The sequence below is a fragment of the Lipophrys pholis genome, assembly GCF_963383615.2.
Source record: "Lipophrys pholis genome assembly, chromosome: 4".
Taxonomy (NCBI): Eukaryota; Metazoa; Chordata; class Actinopteri; order Blenniiformes; family Blenniidae; genus Lipophrys; species Lipophrys pholis.
The window spans coordinates 34,947,005-34,966,528 of record NC_137637.1 but is presented as its reverse complement, the minus strand read 5'-3'; the positions used below and the strand labels follow the sequence as shown (position 1 = coordinate 34,966,528).

The 19,524-nt window shown below is 43.4% G+C and overlaps 2 protein-coding genes across 2 annotated transcripts in view; both read right to left on the bottom strand.

Moving 5' to 3' along the window:
• Nucleotides 1-84: 84 nt before the first annotated feature.
• plch2b (phospholipase C, eta 2b) lies at nt 85-12,945 on the bottom strand. Its single transcript, XM_080462424.1, has 21 exons — nt 12,410-12,945; nt 11,368-11,514; nt 10,286-10,529; nt 10,051-10,180; nt 7,935-8,105; nt 7,120-7,213; nt 6,838-7,041; nt 5,385-5,505; nt 5,134-5,305; nt 4,927-5,049; nt 4,423-4,506; nt 4,200-4,297; nt 4,037-4,125; nt 3,769-3,954; nt 3,583-3,690; nt 2,929-3,053; nt 2,751-2,835; nt 2,519-2,665; nt 1,658-1,737; nt 517-1,585; nt 85-436 (listed from the first exon to the last, which is right to left on the bottom strand). Exons 1-21 carry the CDS (start codon nt 12,723-12,725, stop codon nt 432-434), a joined length of 3,798 nt encoding a protein of 1,265 aa, XP_080318550.1. The 5' UTR covers nt 12,726-12,945; the 3' UTR covers nt 85-431.
• Nucleotides 12,946-16,448: 3,503 nt separating this feature from the next.
• skib (v-ski avian sarcoma viral oncogene homolog b) overlaps nt 16,449-19,524 on the bottom strand; it is a 38,017-nt gene continuing 34,941 nt past the window's right edge. Inside the window, exon 7 of the mRNA XM_080462641.1 lies at nt 16,449-18,593. Within this exon, the coding sequence (XP_080318767.1) occupies nt 18,363-18,593 (231 nt within the window). The 3' untranslated portion in view covers nt 16,449-18,362. The remainder of the gene's footprint in view (nt 18,594-19,524) is intronic.

Genomic DNA, 19,524 nt, shown 5'->3' with positions numbered 1-19,524 from the left:
ACTTACCTTTGTAGGATTTTACAGATTTTTATAGATTAGATCAAGAACATGTCGTAGATTTAGAATGATAACAAACTCAAGTTTAGTAAAATATATCATTTATTGTTTTTACACACCAGCCCTAAAATTTAAATGAAACACTGCAGTTTGACTTTGTAAAAAAAAAAAAAAAACGAAAAACAAAAAATCTACAATCCTTCTTTGATTTACTATTTTCAACCCTTTAACATGTTTATGGGAAATTGGCAGCGGCATCATGAAATTTCTTTCTAAAAAATCATTTCATAGGTAGAAGCTGATGATTGTAAACATTTCAGAAGAACTAAAGAGAAAAATAAAGTTCCTGCTGTGAGTCGGTCGTCATCGTCCTCGCTCGTCTGTGTGTGGTTGTTGTTCCTTTCCTTCTCGATATCGACACTCTAACCCGAGGTCTAATCTGCAGACACAAGCGTAAAACCGTGAAAACAAAACCCAGCGTTTTTATTTTCTTCCTGTTGTTTCACCACAAATTCCTACCGTCTTGGAAAAGCGGTGATTTGCAGCGGATCTCTCTCATCTTCTGGTCGAACAGGGCCTTCATCTCCCTCTGCAGGGTGCCCTCCCCCCCGGGGGGCGGGCGGCGGGGGGGCAGGAGCTCCAGGCTGTCGCTGCTGCTGGACAAGCTGTCGGACAGGCAGAGGCCGTTGGGGACGTGGCTCACCTGGTCGCCATGGCTACCATGACCCTGAGCGCGCTGCGCCGACCACTGCAGGGCGGGCCGGCGGCTCGCCACGGGCGTCTGAGGAGAGGTAGTCTGTTTTCGAGGGCAACTGCTTGAGCGGGCCTTGGTCCGTATGGGCGGCCGGGGGGTGGCGGGGGCCTCCAGGGTCCGTCTGACCCTGGCGGGGGAGGGCGGGGGGATGAGCGGCGGCGCTCTGGCTTCAGGTTGTGGCACAGACTGAGGCTGAGGGGGGGGGTCGTTCTGACCCTCAGTTTGCAGTGGGGGCTCGCTGGCAGTGGCGGCGGCGGTGACGTCCCCGTCGGGGGGCGGGGGGGCCGGGGGGGCTAATTCAGATGGCTGTGGCTGCTGAGACTCAGACGTCTGAACGGTCTGCTGCGCAGCACAGTCGGACTCTGGTAACTCGTTCTCCAGCTCCTCCTGAATGATGGGATTGTGGCTGTCGAGAGCAGGAGCGTCGGGACAGGGAGGCTGGGAAAAGGTCTCCAGGTCGAAGCTTTCCGCTCTCATGCAGGGCGCAACGCCAGACTGATGGGAATCGGTGGAGGACATCCGGCTGAAGATGCCTCTCCTGGTCTCTGGCGGTTCGTGAATTTTAACCCGGTGAGCTCGCTTCACCGGCTCGCTCAAGGTCCCTCTGTGGAGGGAAGCCTTGGAAGCCGGCCCTTGGAGCAGAAAAGACAATTCGCCATTCCTGCTGTCCTGGGAGACGGTGTCCAGATCTTTGCGGAAGTACAGAGCGCGTCCGTCTTCGGAGGACTGGACGGAGGAGTCTAAAGATGGCTGCCTCTGAGGAGCCTTCATGTGCTTCTGAGCTGCTTTCTGGATGTGTTTCCGAGCCGCTTGCACAGCGTGAACAGGCTTAATCTGTGTTACACACGGAAATGATTAGAGATCTTCCAATCTAAGATAAAACAAGCTCGTTTCTGAATGTCGTACCTTTCCTGTTGCATCATGAATTGCAACGTGAACAAAGATGGACGACGCGGCCATTCCTTCCAGGTAAACGTGCCGGTAGCCTTCAGAAACAATGAAGGGAAAAGTTCAGCTTTTATTTACGTACCAACAAAGACTGAACAACAAGTAGATGCTGAACTTTGTCTTTCACATTAAAATACATTCAAAGTATGCCAAAGACCCAGAATAAAAAAACAAACCAGTCTGCCGCTACGTTTGACCTTTTTACACTCATGGTTGTACAAATCATTTCTTTTACATTTGGCTCCAAAACAAAATGTTTAATTTTGACAATATCAGGTACAATTTATTAGTTATTTGCTATTCTTGAAAATGACAAAGCAGAAGGCATGCTGGGAAATACCAGTCAGATCCTTTAATCAGTACTTTCTTTCTTCCTCGCGTCGAATGACATCTATTCCTAGCGTGAGTCGTACAAACTCCTTAGATTAAACTTTTCTCTCTGGATGATGATTTGTATTAAAAACCTAACGTACTTTGTGTGTCTGCCTCCGTGCAGAAATTTCACATTAAGTCAAAAGTTAGTAGCCTAGATTTTTATGGAGAATTTGACATAAAATATATGCTTATCTAATATACTTAAAGGTGAAATAATGAGAGAAATCTAGTTCTAACTTTCACTCTTTTGGGCTTATTCTTTGCTACCTTTTCTTTGAACTTCACCTGTTAGTTGATGTTCTGTTCATGGTTGTGTGAAATGGGTTTTAGGGTGTTTTGGTAGAGCAAAATAAAATTGTGTCCCTGATAAACAAATATTCTGCAAAGAAAATTCATCAAACTTCATCAAACACCCATCTGTGGAGGTTCGACCCTAAACGGTACCTGGCATCATGCTGATGAACGCTATCGTCCTCTGCCCGATGAAATCTCGCCCGATGGGATCGTGATCCCACACCTGAAATCTCACCAGGGCGATCTGCGGCATCTGGATGCTGAAGACGAGGGTCTCCTCCCACATCGGGTTGAAACCTGCACGGAGGAGGAGTTTCGGTGACGTAACCACACAGAAAGGTCAACTGTGACGTATTGATGAGAGTTTCCGCCGCCGTTGTACCGTTATCATCCACCACTCTGGTTTGCTGCTTGGAGCAATCTACAGGCAGACCAATGATCTCAACCTCCACAAAGGGATCGATTATCTAAAAACAAAGACATTTAGAGACTAAATTTGTTATCTGAGGTGCATCAATTATGTCATTCTGTATTTTCTTTTGGTTTTGTTTTGTTTTCACCTCTCCTCTGTCTCCAAACATGGAGTCTCTGGGTTTGGGAAGTTGCTGTCCGCTGATGATCTTCAGCACCAGCTGAGTCTTTTTGTGTCCTGGTACTGAACCTTCCAGCATGGGGTTAAAGGCAGCTAAAAAAACACAGAAGCAGTTATCACATCCTCCACCACACAGCGTGGTATTAAAAGGCTCATATTCTGCTAAATCCACTTCCTAAAGGTTCTCCAGCAGTACTACTCGTCCCCATCCCTGGACTGACGCCCCAGAAGTGAAGACAGTCTGTCCTCTCTGTCCCTGGCTTGTTTCAGGTTTTACAAAGTGTGTTGCTCCAACCAGCCAATCAGAATCAAACCCTATATAGTGTCATCAAGGTAGGCCCTCCCTTTGACTCCTCCCACAATTAGGCAGCTCTGCTCTGGCACATGGCACCACGAGAGGAAGTACTTCCTCCTCTTCCCAAGATGGGCATGTGTGGGCGGAGCCAGTCCAGCTCACACAGACACAGCAGATTCTGAATGTAGCTCCTATGATCCAATATTCAAATGAGGAAAATCAAGGAGGAGCTAGAAACTTAGAACACTGAAGGTTTCTGGAGCGACCAGACCAGGAGGAGATGATAAGCTGGACCCCTTTAACTCAACACGCCACACTGATACCTACATTTACACATGCACTTGGGCTTCAGAATATATCCACAGTTTCCGTTGCTGGAGAACTTGGCTCGGTTCAGTTCCAGCATACGACCCTCAGTCTGATAATTCATGGCAACTGAAATGAATTGAGAAGAAATGAATGAGAAGCTGCAGAAGCCGCGCAGGAATCAGGGGAGTCTTCCGGTCTTCATACCCATGTGACATCCTGTGTTCCAGTATGGCTGAGGGCTGAAGTTGCTGGAGTCCACCCGGTAGTTGGACGGGTAGACCCGGATCAGCTGCCGCTGGTTGAAGCGCACCAGCTCGCCCGGCTTCAGCAGTAAGATCTGGTTCATCACCGTCTCGTTCAGTGACGAGACCTGCCAGCTGTTTGTAAATGCTGCCACACGCACAACCGCAACACCATGAGGACATCCGTCCACAGAACGCACTGCGAGTTATTGTCCCCGTGAAGGTCTTACCTTGTGTTTCTATCTCGTGCACGCGCACTGACTTGGTGTATTTCACCAGGTCCGACAGCGCCCGGGACAGCCTCATCGTTTTCCTTTTTCTGAAGGGAAAGTCACACATGAATTTAAGCTCTCCTCTTTAGATTAACTTCCTGAAAACAATGTCTGGACTCACTTGGGATGGTAAACGATCTGTGTCCTCTCCCTGCTGCTGCTGTAGTCCGACTCACCCTCTGACGTGGCCTTGTTTTTCACACGAACTCTCTTTTTCCTCTATAAAGAGAGGAAACATGTTGTCGTCGTTCAAATGGTAAAACTGTCATATAGTTTAGTGGCAATTTTATAATTTGTAATGGATCGCAAGAAAATGAGATTGAGGAAATAAATAAATAACAGACTTTTCTCTTGAAACTCCGAATGATTGATCTTCCAAACCGTTTCTTCTTTTTTGGTTGATTAGTGGACGTGACACTGTTTCCATCCTGAAACAGTCAAAATGTAGATAATCATTCTGTCCATCCCTCCATCCGTCCATCCACCCATCCATCCATCCATCCATCCACCCATCCATCCACCCATCCATCCATCCATCCACCCATCCATCCATCCATCCATCCACCCATCCATCCATCCATCCATCCATCCATCCATCCATCCATCCATCCATCCACCCATCCATCCATCCGTCCATCCACCCACCCACCCATCCATCCATCCATCCACCCATCCATCCATCCATCCATCCATCCATCCATCCATCCATCCATCCACCCATCCATCCATCCGTCCATCCACCCACCCACCCATCCATCCATCCATCCATCCATCCATCCATCCATCCATCCATCCATCCATCCATCCACCCATCCGTCCATCCATCCATCCATCCATCCATCCCCAACCTGACAGTTATCGTCATCATCATCATCATCATCTTCTTCCTCCTCTTCCTCATCCCCAGTGTCTTCATCAGACACGTCTCCCTCCTCCACGTCAGAATCGAGGTTTGCAGGAAGTTTTTTCCCCTGAAAACCAAGAATTCCTTCTTGAATGTGAGTTTTATATGTTTAACATTCTTATCATCTTCATCACTGCGGACTGAGAAGCACCTTGACTAAAACTTTTCCCTTCAGGATCTCCGGCGACGGCAGCTTCTTGCACTCGTGTGCGTTGACGTTGGACAGGTCCAGCTTGTCCTGCAGCACCTCCTTCAGGTAGGCGGCCATCTTTTTCTGCTGAGGCACAGTGCAGTGGTTCTCTATGGACAGGATGACCGGGTACCTGCGGAGGCCAGGCAGTTAGACGTGATGTTTCTCACAGCTTTGCTGAGACGAACACGACCAGTATCCAGGACACTTACTGGGATTTAGTGAAGGCATATTTGTTGATTGTTTCAACCACGTCTTTGAAGAGGATTTTGGACGTTAAAGTGTAGCCGTGATGGATTATGGGCTCTCCGTCTGGTCCGTCCCAGCAGTCCACTAACAGAGGACACATGACAAACATGACATTTCAACCTGGTTCCTGATTAGACAGTAGAACTACAAACATGGCCGCCCAGCTACAAACACCTGGAACTCTGAAACTCAACCAATCAGAACAAAGTGCCAATAAAAGGCAGATAGGCAGGAAGTGGGCGGGGCCTACTGGGAGGTGATTCTCAGGTACTTTATGAGTATTTATTTTTCAGTTGAACTATCCTTCTTTAAACTTGCTGTTAATGACAACTTGATGTAACTACACAAGTTTCAAAGAAAAGAATGGAGAGTAACTAGAAATAAACGCCAGTGAATTTCCTGTATTTTACAATTCAAGGTTCTAACTTGAACTGAAAATAAAATTCCAGGTAACCTTGTGACAGGAGGTGGCAGAAGGAAAGTAGTTTGGTAATTGTCACACATAATATTCAAACTGTGTCTTTATTACATCTGGTCCAGTATGTTTTACTTCAGCTTTTTATTGCCATTCAGAACAAATACTTAGAGATGTGAATCCAGGATGTGATGTGATGATACATAAAATGTAAAATCACTCCATTGTGTTGAATGTTAAAAGTAATTAAGCTGACCAGTGTTTCAGGGTGACTTTACCGTGGTGGTAATATCTCAGGGCGAACTGGGTTTGGAGCCTTTCTGTGCAGCGTTTGATGTTTTCCCTTGACGAGCTCGAGTTGTGTTTAATCCTCTGCTTTCTACAAGCCAAAACCTACATTGGAGGTTAATTAGTGACTCTAAACTGCCTGTAGGACTGGGATTGACTCTGGTTAAGCAGAATATGAGGAGAAGTATTTAAAAAGCGATTATTTTCTACACAACTTAGTACAGTGTGTGTATCAGGAGTGTAGGTCCAGTCTGGCCCTCAGAAATGACCTTGCATTGTGGAAACACTTTAAAAAGGGATCACTTTGTTTAGGTGAGAGGAGTTGACCTAAAATAAAATAGGAATAATTAAAACCCTCCACCAATGCCTCTGTAGTTATGAAGCAGAGGAAACTAGAAACATTGAATTCAGATGAAAGCCACTCCACTCAGGTGGTTTGGTAATAATAGATAATAACAACTGTTTGGTTAAAAACATGTCAGAAATGTTTTTTATTTAGATGGCACAATCTTGATTGGGAAAGTTTCTAAATCAAATTCAATTTTATTTTATCTCTTTGCACTAAGATTTTAAGAAAATCAGAATTTGTCCGTATTTATAGGCGATCATTCCACCTGTTTGTCCAAATTAAGATCAAACTGAACCAAAGTGAGTGAAGATGAACGTGAGTGTGTGCTGAGGCCAGCTGGAGGCGCTGCTTTGCAGACTCTCACCCTCCACACAGCGGCAGCCGGCCTGCAGCACGTAGGCGTACATCTCCACCCTGGACTGGGAGAGCAGCTGGTCGCCGGTCAGGTAGGTGTTGTGTGACGTGGAGATGAAGTAGTTGGAGAGAGGCTGCGTCATGTCCTGGTTCACCTGGTTGTGCTCGGGGTTGAAGATGTCTCCTGCGGGACTCCGCATGTAGTTGGTGAAACCTGAGGGGGAAGAATCGTTTCAAACCAAGTGACTGAACCGTGCTTCACGTGTGACGCTCTTGCAGTTTCTCTTCGTACCGTCGATACCCAGAACCATGCGCTGGAGGTTGAGGGGACATGGCTCAAACTGGACGATGATGTCGATGAGATGCTCTCTGGTCAGGCCTCGCAGCTTCTCCGTGAAACAGAAACAGGAGACAGATCAGGAGACGCTGGCTGGTAGTTTCTGCATTGACACTAATTCTACTTGACAAAGTCCCTGTTTCACTTAAAAGCAAAGTTTTTTGGGTGAGAACGTTTTTAAAACTACAAACACATCCTTCGATTGTAAGAGTAAAAAAAGGCCTGAAAGGAAAGATTCAGCTTCTTTGCTTAAATAAAAGTTAGAAAGTTCAGGAGCCAAAATGTACTCAAGAGTATTTATGCACATATAGATATTATTTTCTCAACATTGTATTTTGAAATCGAAACAGGAAGTCGAAGTGTTCGACCAATATTAATGTTGATTGATTGTTAAATTCTTCAGTTTCTGCAGCTTCGGTGTGTTCAGTGTTTCCTCCTGTTAAAACAAGAAACGAGCCACTTGAGGAGTGGAAAGAGGAAAAAGTACTGATGTTTGTCTTCAAAATGAAAGATACCGAGAGAGAACATGCAACAGCCACACAGCAAGCGCCTCAACCTGGACTGGTCAAACATTAGTTCTTATATGAGCCTTTCAAAGAAACGTCACTTCATCTAGATTACCCTCTTAAATGCACACGAGGCTGAATTCATGCCTGTAATTGAATGTGGAGACTGTTTGGACTGGAAACACGTTGAGCGGCAACAACACCTGCAATAAGTGAGATTTGCTCCTGAAATGAAAGATCGGTGAGGTTTTGACTCATTTCTACCTTCTGCTCAGCTTCCAGGAAGCGTGCCAGGTCGTGCAGATCCATGACTTCTTTCTGATTGCTGTAGGAGATCAGAATCAGGTAGAGATCTCTGCGAGTGGAAATCATCTTGTAGAAGGAGCAGAACTCCTCAAAGCCAAGAGATCCCTGGTTGTCGTCCGTGTCTGCTTCCTGCAGATAGCCACCAAGGCACTTTATGAGCCACAGATAAGTCGTCTGGCAGTTTGTGTTGAGATAACAAGAAAAAACCCCGTTTTTGGGGTGGTTTGGGGGTGGGGGGGGTGGTTTGGGGGTGGTTTGGGGGTGGGGGGGTGTAACTGGACTGAAGCAATCTTGCAGTGTGACTAAAGCCATCTGTTTGAGCCATATGCTCGTCCTGTGGAACTCTCCTCCAGCGCTCTGCCAGGAATACTGTACTAACATATTCCTCTACTGGAGCCGTCTGCAGCCTTTCTCTTCTGCCTTCTTACCCCACTGCCTCTCTGATGAAACATCAGACCAAACACATTTAAAGAAAATGGAAATATGAAGGATTTTTTCTTTTCTAGTAAATTAATTTTCATATTTACTTGCAAATCTTCATATTTCATTTTTTTTTTATGACATTGTTGTTGATTACTAATATAACTGGAATCCACTGGTGTTATATTTGATTTTACTTTTTTTTACTTTGTATTTTCTGCTGAATGTCTTTTTTTTTTTTTTTACGTATGGGAAATGTATTTATCACTAAATCTGTTTTATTTGTTGTATCCTGACTCACAGGGAGCTGGAGCTGATCCCAGCTGACAGGTGGAGATGACAGGGTTCAACACACACACACACACACACACACACACACACACACACACACACACACACACACACACACACACACACACACACACACACACACACACACAAAGCTCTATGACCAAAATAGTTTTTTTCTTTTTTTTAATTCCACCAAATCAAATTTAACCGGAGCTGAAAACAAGTTGAACTTTTTTATTGAGGCAAACGCAGCTTCTGAAGTTCCAAATGTTCAGAAGTTTCTTAGGTTGGATTTGTGGAGTTTCAATTACAATTTAGGATGGTCAACATGTCATGACATTTTCAGCAGTTTTAGCAGCTGATTTTTGTGGTTTCATCTTTCCTTTCTATTTTTCAGACAATTTTGAGGGAATAGAACAGAATAGAAATACTTTATGTATCCCAAAAGGAAATTCATTTAAGCATTTTGCTTCACACAAAATATATATAAAGAACATTTGATATCAAATAAGACAGGGTAAAGATTGAATAAGTAATTCTAGATATTAGTATGTACAAGGCTTTACAGTGACTAATAGTTCTTCTTCTTCTGGGTTTAACAGCAGTTTGCTTCTGTGAATGTTGCATCACCGCCACCTGCTGGTTCTATCGCTCAATGTTCTTTCCCGCCGCTGTAACTAATAGTTCCAGAGTCTTTTGGCCACAGGAAGGAAGGATGTTTAACCATTTCATCTCTTTTCTAATCAGCTCTGCTTGTTTTACCAATCTGGAGGGGCCGGGAGCAGGACTGGGACCTGGAGGTTAAAGCCTTTCCACCTCCAGGACTGGGACCTGGAGGTTAAAGCCTTTCCACCTCCAGGACTGGGACCTGGAGGTTAAAGCCTTTCCACCTCCAGGACTGGGACCTGGAGGTTAAAGTCTTTCCACCTCCAGGACTGGGACCTGGAGGTTAAAGCCTTTCCACCTCCAGGACTGGGACCTGGAGGTTAAAGCCTTTCCACCTCCAGGACTGGGACCTGGAGGTTAAAGCCTTTCCACCTCCAGGACTGGGACCTGGAGGTTAAAGTCTTTCCACCTCCAGGACTGGGACCTGGAGGTTAAAGCCTTTCCACCTCCAGGACTGGGACCTGGAGGTTAAAGCCTTTCCACAGCGGCTGGAATCAGCTCGATGGACAAACTCTTCATTCCAATGAGCAAACGGCTTCAGAGGAGAACTATTGGCCAGACACTCGCTGAACAGAGGTCGAGGTGCATCCACATGAACAAACTAGTAATTCAGGTTCTATAAAGTACTGGCTTTGCGTGCAGGATGGACTTTCCTCGGGTTCATGCTGGCCTCTTCTCCGGTGCTGTGAGGTCTTACCTGAAACATCTCTCTGACCTTCTGCTTGGGTAAGTTGACGTTGAGTTTGTGCAGCAGCTGGTGAACTTCTCCGATACTCAGGGTGCCGTCTCCGTTTTTGTCGGCCTCAGAGAAGGTCTGCTGTAACCACGTACGACCGCAGTTAAGGTTCAAGCTCATCATTCCATACCATCACGTCTATCTAACTCAAGCTGAAGTGTCCTTCAGAGAGAGAGAGACTGTGGATAAAGGATATTGATCTCGGGTGCGCTGCCTCCGAGCCAAACTGTCCTCATCGCTGATGCCGGCCATGAGGTACTTCAGCCCGGTGATCCAGGTTCGGGCCTCCTCGGCGTTGGTGGTCACCAGGTCCAGGGACTTCACGCGCTCGCCGTAGTAAATGCTGAAGCAGCAGTTTGGGTCGAAGCGGTTGTCGGCGTAACGCCTGAAGATCTCGGAGCGTTTCCCCTCGCAGACCTCGTGAATGGAGTCAATAGTGACTGGAACAGGATTAAAAAGAAGCTGTCAGCAGTTTCAGAGCAGGTTCGTGTTTCTCTGTGATAATGTTCAGACTGTGGATCAAATGTTGAGCTTTTAAAATATAATGTTTAACCCCTTAACACCTGAATGTGTTTACACTTATATTAAAGGAGTAGATTTTCTTTTTTACATTTTTTCTTTCTGATGCTAAATGAAGTGCAGATTGTTAATTTGTCTATAGAACTAAATCTAGGCTCAGGTTAGGAGTCAGTGTTGAGGTTTAGGATCCAACAATCACATGCAGGTTCCGCTCCAGTATCTCACATCAAGTGTAGATTAATTCACTGCTCTCGGTTCAGGATTATTTCATGTGTCTGGATGTGCATCACGCCGGTTCGACTCCTCAATACTATTTCTTCTTTTCATTGTTTCATCTGAGAGGGAGCGATCACATCTCTCTCAGCCATTAAAGCAGAGTTCTGAACTTATTGTGAAAGTTCTAAAATGTCTGTGACATTCAGACCAAGCTGAGATGTGAACAATTCTATTTTATTAAAATAGATAAAAGTTTCAAACTTTACCAATTGAATGATGCTGATTGTCGGAAAAGTTTTCTCACAAACTAAACCACTAAAATCCAAGTATTCTCACAATTGTTTATGTACTTTTAAAAAATGAGTGTCTGGATGGAAAGAGAAAGAGACAAATATTCAGTTGAATTTCAAGCCACTTCTGTGAAAGAAGAGTGACGTCTTTGTACTTTTATGTGTGTTTGTCTGCGGGTGCAGCAGGATGTTTGACCGTCCTGTGAAAGCAGAGCTCTATAAGCAGTGAGCAGGTGATTGGTCGCTGCCTCACTCTTGGCCTTGTCGTGCTTCCTGGAGGGCCGCCACCGGATGCAGGACTTGTGCTCGTCCAGGTAGAAGAAGCGGACCAGACCTTTCTTCTTCCCCTTCAGTTTGCTCATCTGGGTTCCAGCCTGCATGGTGCACATACACCGCTCCACTGCAGGGACACACATCGCCAATTAACACAGAGACAACATGCAAACTCCTCTCAGCTCAGATACTTTCTCTCTATGAGAGCAAAGTGCAGCTCCAGGAAACCGTCAGTCCACTTTTACGTGTCCTGCATCAGGACTGCAGGACTTTGATTGACGCTGATATTCAGTGGAAGGAACCGTGTGACGGCGAGCAGCAGGAGGACGTTACCGTCCCTCCACAGGAACCCCGAGGTTATTAGAGGTTTACCATCAAGCACTTGTTCAGGAGATTATAGGCTGCGTCACGCGGATTTAAAAAGCTGTTTATGCGCTGATAATATGAAACAACCTGCAAGAAGAATATACGTGAACTCACTGTCTGGAAAGCAGGACGACCACCTGCTGAGTTTAGACGATTTAACACAACAATTCCTTCCATTAATCTCACTGTGGCGTTCACATGCTGCACAAACAATAACTTTAGTGGAAAAACAAATGTGAATCCGAGGTGAATATCTTCCTGGTGGCAGCAGGATCATTTTCAGGTTAATTGTTTCATGTTCAGGAAACCTTCCTTTGTAATCTGAAGCTCAGATTCATGTGACGCACCCCGGCACATCATGGAGGCTAATCCCGGAGGATTGTCTGTGTCCATATGCCCATTATCTGCTCCACGCTTCTGTTCTGTCTGCAGCCGCTTGTGAGACGTTCAGAGCCCGAGTGGAGCTTTTCACTTCTCCAGGTTTAAAACGACACTCATTTCTTCCAACTTCATCTTGAAGTGATTTTCAGGCCCAACAGCCCGTTTGTAATCTCACGTTTCTGAGTCTCACAGTAAAATGAATCATTATAATTTGGACTAGGTTGGATCTGAGTGTATATATAAATATATATCTATATATATAAATAATGTTTTACCTATCTGTCCCCATCTCCATTTGGGCTGTGCCACCACGCTGCCACCGATCCAGAAGAACTCCTCGGCCAGTCTGGAGACGGAGGCCTTCTGCCAGAGCTTCGGGGAGGTCATGATGGACGGGCCGGCGGAGTTCAGGCCGCCTGAGGCCCGTTTCTCCTGCCGAGGGCTGGAGGCTCTGGCCAGCGACGGCGAGAACTTCCCCGCCGACAGAGATCCCAAAGACTGGAAGGTGGTCATCTTGGGAGAGAGGGAGGCCAGAGTTGGGCTGCCGCTCTGGCCCGGAGACGCTGGAGCCATGGCCGGCCCGACGTTCATCCCTGGACTCCCGAGGAGACGCTGGTCACTCCGTCCTCGTCTCTCCACAGGGGGTCAGGGAGAAACATTCCCACCGTGAAGGTTCAGTCCTCCCCGTCTTCTGTCCAAGTGGCCCAGCAGACATTTTCCTCGTCATACATTCAGTGTTTTGTTGGGCGTAGCGGCAAGGAGGGAGTGTCCAACTTGAGTGTGTCTCTAAATCTTCCTCAAGCTGTAATCCTGGAGGGAAGCTCCAGCCTCGCTCTCATGGAGGGATTTTCAGCAGCCGGTAAGCCTCTGAGCGAGGAGAGCGTTATGGAGGTAATAAACATGGAACTGCAGGAGGGGCACTCAAGAATAAACACAGGAGTTACTGTACACACCATCAAATGATATGCTGCGCTATTATTGACAGAAATAGAATTTAAAGTGGAACTTTTGTGGCTGATAAGCTTTAATTATTCTGTATTCAACAGTGTGTAATGATTCCCCCTACAGGCCGTCACAAGCAGTACATGTACTGTATTTACTGTATTTACTGGATTTACTGGATGTACAGGATGATTCATGTTCATACACAAAGATAAAATTAACATTTTTACAAATACTCATAATTTTAACTAAGAAGAATTTCTGGTACTTTTTCTTTTATACTTAATACATCTATACTTTATTGATTCCAGATTAGTTTTCCGTTTTAACTCTTTTAATTGGTTCATAGCTCACTGTAATGTTAAACTGAATAGCTCACGGTCGTCTTTTCTTTTTTATTTATTGAGAAAATAATCTATTTTCTAATTCCAAACTTTAACACAAACACATCCTCACAATAAGTGTTTTCAAACTGTAGTTAAGTAAAGCAAATAAAAATAAATACTCAAGTACATTTAAGAACCTGTATTATCTTACATGTACGTCAGTAAAGAAGTTCCATTTCTACTTTGACCAGTTTGTTTTTTTCTACACAAGTAGATTTAATCTTCTAATCAAATAAAGAATAAAAACAGTTCTGCCACGTCTGGAGAACTGAGTGGAGCTGCTCTGTTTCTGGCTGTTAAAACATATTTTATGATATCTATGAATTATGTTGTAGTGACTGTTGATTTCAGTGTACGTTGTCATAATATTCCAGTATTAGTCTCTCCTCATAAGGCCCAGGGGGGAACAAATGTTCTTATTATAGTTCTTATTGACTTTATTGCATCTAACATGTTCACATTCTTCCAGGTTATTTGTCGTTATTACATTATTGGTTGTTTCTAGTGCGTTGGCCAGCAGAACTACCGATTCTTACCTCCCAAAATTCTTATTTCACAGCGGGGAAAAAGACAGTTAATAAAAAAAAAATAACATTTATTTATTTATTTATTTACAGACAGAGAAACTGACGTAGAGCAAGAGGAGTTGGTAAAAAATTGTTTTTAAAAACATCCTGTGTTAGTCCTTTTTTTTTTTTTTTTAAAGTTCCCCTGTTCCAACATATTATATTTATAAATTTCTAGCAAGTCACAGGAGGGAAAAGCACTGGTGCAAATGAATGTGAATAAGTAAAAGGTTTTTATGATCTGCTCCGGTTTACGAGGCTGCAGCAGAAGCAGCATTGTTCCTTGTGTTTCCTCCAGCAGGAGCAGCGAGAGGGAATCCTGCGCGCGCTCAACAGAATCAGCTCATTAGAAGCCATTAAATCACACAGTAAATGCTCCTTAAAGAAATTGGCTGACCCTGCAGTTAAAGCTCACAGCATGAAACCACAACAGCCCCCGAGACCTTCGTTAACCATTTAATAAAGCGGGAATACCCAGAGAGCTCACTTTGATCCGTCCATTAAAGATACATAATTCATGAGCAGCATTAAAAAAACAACCAGGACTTTCTCACTGCGGATATTTCTGGATGATTATCGTTGGAAAAACATGAATCTGATTTATCTAAGTGGCTCACTAAGTTGATCCGGTGGAGAGAGAAGGAAGCGACATGGAATTCAGCCATTATTTATTCATTCACTCAATTTTCTTTTTTTTTTAGAAAGAAAATACTGTTTTGAATTTTAAATATTCTAAATTAATTGTGATTTTCACTAATAGCAAATACGGGTTTTTACAGAGCAGCTCAAAAGGTAGCGATAGAATATCTTAAATCAACAGTGGTTGGCACTGTCGCCTCGCAGTGAGAAGGTTCCGGGTCCGAGTCCAGACAGAGTGTATTTATCCTGGATTAGGCCTGGATTATGTACTGTGATCAACATATCCAGGAGCTCTGTTTGCTGGTTGACTGATCCTGATCACCGTTACTACCAAGCAGGTTATCAACTCAACACAGGCTATCAACTTCTTTTACTTTCCATCCACTTGTTCTGAGGCTGAGTTTCCTCCGTGTTGAAATATTAATTCATCACCATGACGACACGAGTAGTTCTGGTTCTATACGTTCATGTTTCTGCTGTTCTGTCAGGTGTGATCATTCAGATCATTATTCCAGATCAACCCTCGTGGAGATAAAGTCCTGGAACAAGAACAAGAACAAGAACCAGAACCAGAACCAGAACCAGAACCAGAACAAGAACCTCCTTCAGAGCCTCAGAGACCAGGATTTATTTTATTATGTCAAAAAGATTGTTCTGAATTACTTTATCATCTCCTCTCTGCTGCAGCTCAGAGCTGAACCTGCCCACCAATCACCATCCTTTAAGAATGGGCGGGGCGTTTCCCAAGCGATCTGATTGGTCAGGAGGCGGAGCTCTGACCTCTTATCCAGAACATAACCTGCTCCGGAGCAGGTTAGACTTTCAGAAAATATTGTCCCCTGGAAACAAAGCCTGGTTCTAGGCTGCCGATTTACTGTTGCGTTGTAGTTTTTTCTTGTGTTGTAGTTTTTTCTTGTGTTGTAGTTTTTTCTAGTGTTGTAGTTTTTTCTATTGTTGTAGTTTTTTCTTGTGTTGTAGTTTATTCTTGCATTGTAGTTTTTTCTAGTGTTGTAGTTTTTTTCTTGTGTTGTAGTTTTTTCTTGTTTTGCAGTTTTTTCTTGTTTTGCAGTTTTTTCTTGCGTTGTAGTTTTTTCTTGTTTTGCAGTTTTTTCTTGTGTTGTAGTTTTTTCTTGCATTGTAGTTTTTTTTAGTGTTGTAGTTTTTTCTTGTGTTGTAGTTTTTTCTTGTTTTGCAGTTTTTTCTTGTGTTGTAGTTTTTTCTAGTGTTGTAGTTTTTTCTAGTGTTGTAGTTTTTTCTTGTGTTGTAGTTTTTTCTAGTGTTGTAGTTTTTTCTTGTGTTGTAGTTTTTTCTAGTGTTGTAGTTTTTTTCTTGTGTTGTAGTTTTTTCTAGTGTTGTAGTTTTTTCTTATGTTGTAGTTTTTTCTTGTGTTGTAGTTTTTTCTAGTGTTGTAGTTTTTTCTAGTGTTGTAGTTTTTTCTTGTGTTGTAGTTTTTTCTTATGTTGTAGTTTTTTCTTGTGTTGTAGTTTTTTCTAGTGTTGTAGTTTTTTCTAGTGTTGTAGTTTTTTCTTGTGTTGTAGTTTTTTCTTGTGTTGTAGTTTTTTCCAGTGTTGTAGTTTTTTCTTGTTTTGCAGTTTTTTCTGGTGTTGCAGTTGTAGTTTTTTCTAGTGTTGTAGTTTTTTCTTGCGTTGTAGTTTTTCGTTGTTCCGTTGTGGATTCTGCTGTTGTGCTGTGGCGTTGTCCCTTCTGGGCCACCGTATTCAGTCACAATGAAGTTGTTGTTTAATAAATAGTTTTTGAAAGGAGGAAAGAAAAAGCCTTTTCCAGATGCAGTGGGACTGATTTAGATTTTAATGGGTATTATACAAGTTTTCCGAAAGAAAAACAAAACATTGAAACAAGAGGCAAGTGAAACCCCACTTCCAAACCAAAAACTACAACAGCATCAGCTAACAAAATGGATATTGCTATTACACTGTACCCAACAAATACTGAGCGAGGGTATCATAATGATAAGACATAAAAGTGTTTCTTGTCTAAAACATAGGAGGTCACCCGGAGGACTGAACCATGATGACTTCTACTCTAATCCGACTGGGAAGAAGGAGATGCGGAGGATTCAAATCCATTTTGCAGCTTTTGGTCTGTGGTGCCATATAAACTCTATAATTAATCAAATAATAAAGATCTTTAGAAGAGAAAAGAAAGAGATCATGGGGTTAAATCACAATCGAGTTCACCACCACCAAGTCCTCCTGTTGAGATTAACGCTCTGTGACTTGCATCGATCAGCAACAATGAAAATGCAGGGTTTGATTTTATTTTTTTTGCAAATCCAAATGGAGTCTCTTTTTGGTTTCAAGTAAGAGCAAAAAATAATATTCATAATCAATTTAAGTCTGGAGCAAGCAAACATATCATACCAACAAACATCTTATTTACAATATCGTCGTATTTACATCAGAGGATACTGAGGGAAAGTGTATTTAAATTCTAAGCTCATGTTAGCTTTGTGATTTGAAAAATGTAACAGGGAGTACAATGCGCAATGCAAGGTTCTTTTGTTAAAAAGTGCAATTCCTTTTTCTTAAAGTAAAAAAATATATATCCATATTTTGTATATATGTAGAAATGTTGTTCATATAAACAGCAATTGTTGATTTAAGAGCCCTAAAACCAGCGACTAAAAATGAATGCTTTCTTTTGATAGGCAGCAAATTAATGTGGAATATAAATTATTTTACAATACTCCATACAAAAACTGAAGTACCGTTTCTCTCTCTCTCTCTCTCTCTCTTTTTTTTTTTTGTTTTAAAGGAGTGTGTTTGTAGGCTTATGGAGAATAAACATGGGCAAGAATATCTGCTAGTTACCACATGGTTTAGTGTGGTAAAAAAAAAAAAAAACATTACTGGAAAACAACAACAAAAAGTAACACTTCCATAAAGTATCTAAGCATAAAACAGTGGCGGACCTGAAGCAGCCCACCAAACCTCCAATACTTCAGGTTTATAAAATACAAAAGGTAGATAAGCTGGTATACATGCGTACATGTCGGTATATGGATGAATCTTTTTTTAAACTTTTTTTTTTTTTTAAATCTTGCCTGTGGGTTAACAGTGCTGCGCAAGCAATATTTCTTAAAAAGTACATCTTCTACACAGTTATAAAAAGCAAGCGGATATTAAAAGTAAATAGTGGTAAACTTGTGTCTCTTGTTTCCAGTGGTCTGCAACGACACCTTGAGTGTACCAATGGTTGGGGTTTTTTTTGTTGTTGTTTTTTTGTGGCACCAAGAGTTTCCCCGACTGCTCATGTTTCTTCCCTTCATATTCAAGTAGTGTTATGTAGCTATATTTGCACATCTTAGAATAGCTTATACCAAAAAAACAAACAAACAAACAAAAAAAAAGTCCTTGGACAGCGCCGGGCGTCTTGAACTCCGACGTCTCTGGAAAGAAGTGTGTTCATGGCTGAAGGAGTCTCTCCCGGTTCCACGCTCTAAAACATGCTCTGACATCATGCTACTTTCCAGTTCATTCATTAAATTCATACGGTCATTATTATATTCATGTATACCATTACAGATGACTTGTTTGTTGTTGTTGTTTTTTTTTCCTCTACAAAACCAACATTGCTGAATCTTCCCAACAGGAGGTGAGATAAAGTCCTTGAACATGCTCCTCTGTCATCCAGTCTCTGAGTCCAGTTTGATTTATTTTTAGAAATGTGCAACTTTAGGATCCGTTGGTGATGAGCTGAGCGCTCTGTCTGTCCGTGTCCGTGTCCATGTCCATGTCCATGTCCTTGGCGGCGGCGGCGGCGGCGGCCTGCAGGGCCAGCTGGGCCTGCAGGTCCTTGACCACGCTCTCCAGGCTCTGCCGGGCTTCTCTCTCCTGCTGAAGTTCCTGCCTCAGCAGCTCGCGGTCGGCTTCGGCCTGCTGCAGCTGCGTGTGCAACTCCTCGATCTGCACGACACACAAACACAAAACGCCGTCAGCACGGAGGGGAAACGTCCAGACACCGGGTCAGCTTTACAGAGAACACCATGTTAAGGTGACCCGGTGTCTGGACGTCAGCACGGAGGGGAAACGTCCAGACACCGGGTCAGCTTTACAGAGAATACCATGTTAAGGTGACCCGGTGTCTGGACGTCAGCACGGAGGGGAAACGTCCAGACACCGGGTCAGCTTAACATGGTGTTCTCCGTAAAGCCGAGGAAACATCCTGGCTGTAGAAAAGAGTCGTGTGCCCTTTTAAAACGATGTTTCTCTGATGTGAACTGAAGCAAATGTACAGTAAATCTTAGCACCAGTTTTTGGAGAGATTTCAGGGAGTTCATGTAAAAACAAAGTGCTTATTGATCAACGGAGGATCGTCTCTGCTTGTGTCTCATCGGGAGACGTTATAAGATCAGATCCTAAAATGACAACGCAGGAATCTTATTCCAGTCTATTGAATTAAAAATGCAGTTATTTCTAACCCCCTGAGGTCTGTCCCCCTCGATCATGGAGGGTTTGGATTGTATTTGTGCTCGAATACTTTAGATACAGTTACACCAGAAACTAGAAGATCTCAGCTTTCATTTCATTTCACGTACAGCACAAGGACGTAGGGGACGAGTTCTGCAGGCAAGCTTTGGCATTTTGGGTAAAATCACAGAATCTTAACTCTAATAGGTGGTCTTAAGGGGTTGAAGTTTATTTTATATACTCTAATCGTCCAATCTGCTTTCATTGAATAAGGTGGTGCAGCTCAAACCTCTGAAATATGGTCCTGCATGGATTTTGGTATTGGATCATTCAGGGTGAGTTGTGTTTGGGTTCACTGGATTAAACCGTCTTTATATTCTTGTCCTGTTTAACTCGATGCAGTAACATCGCAGTATCTTTACTGGAT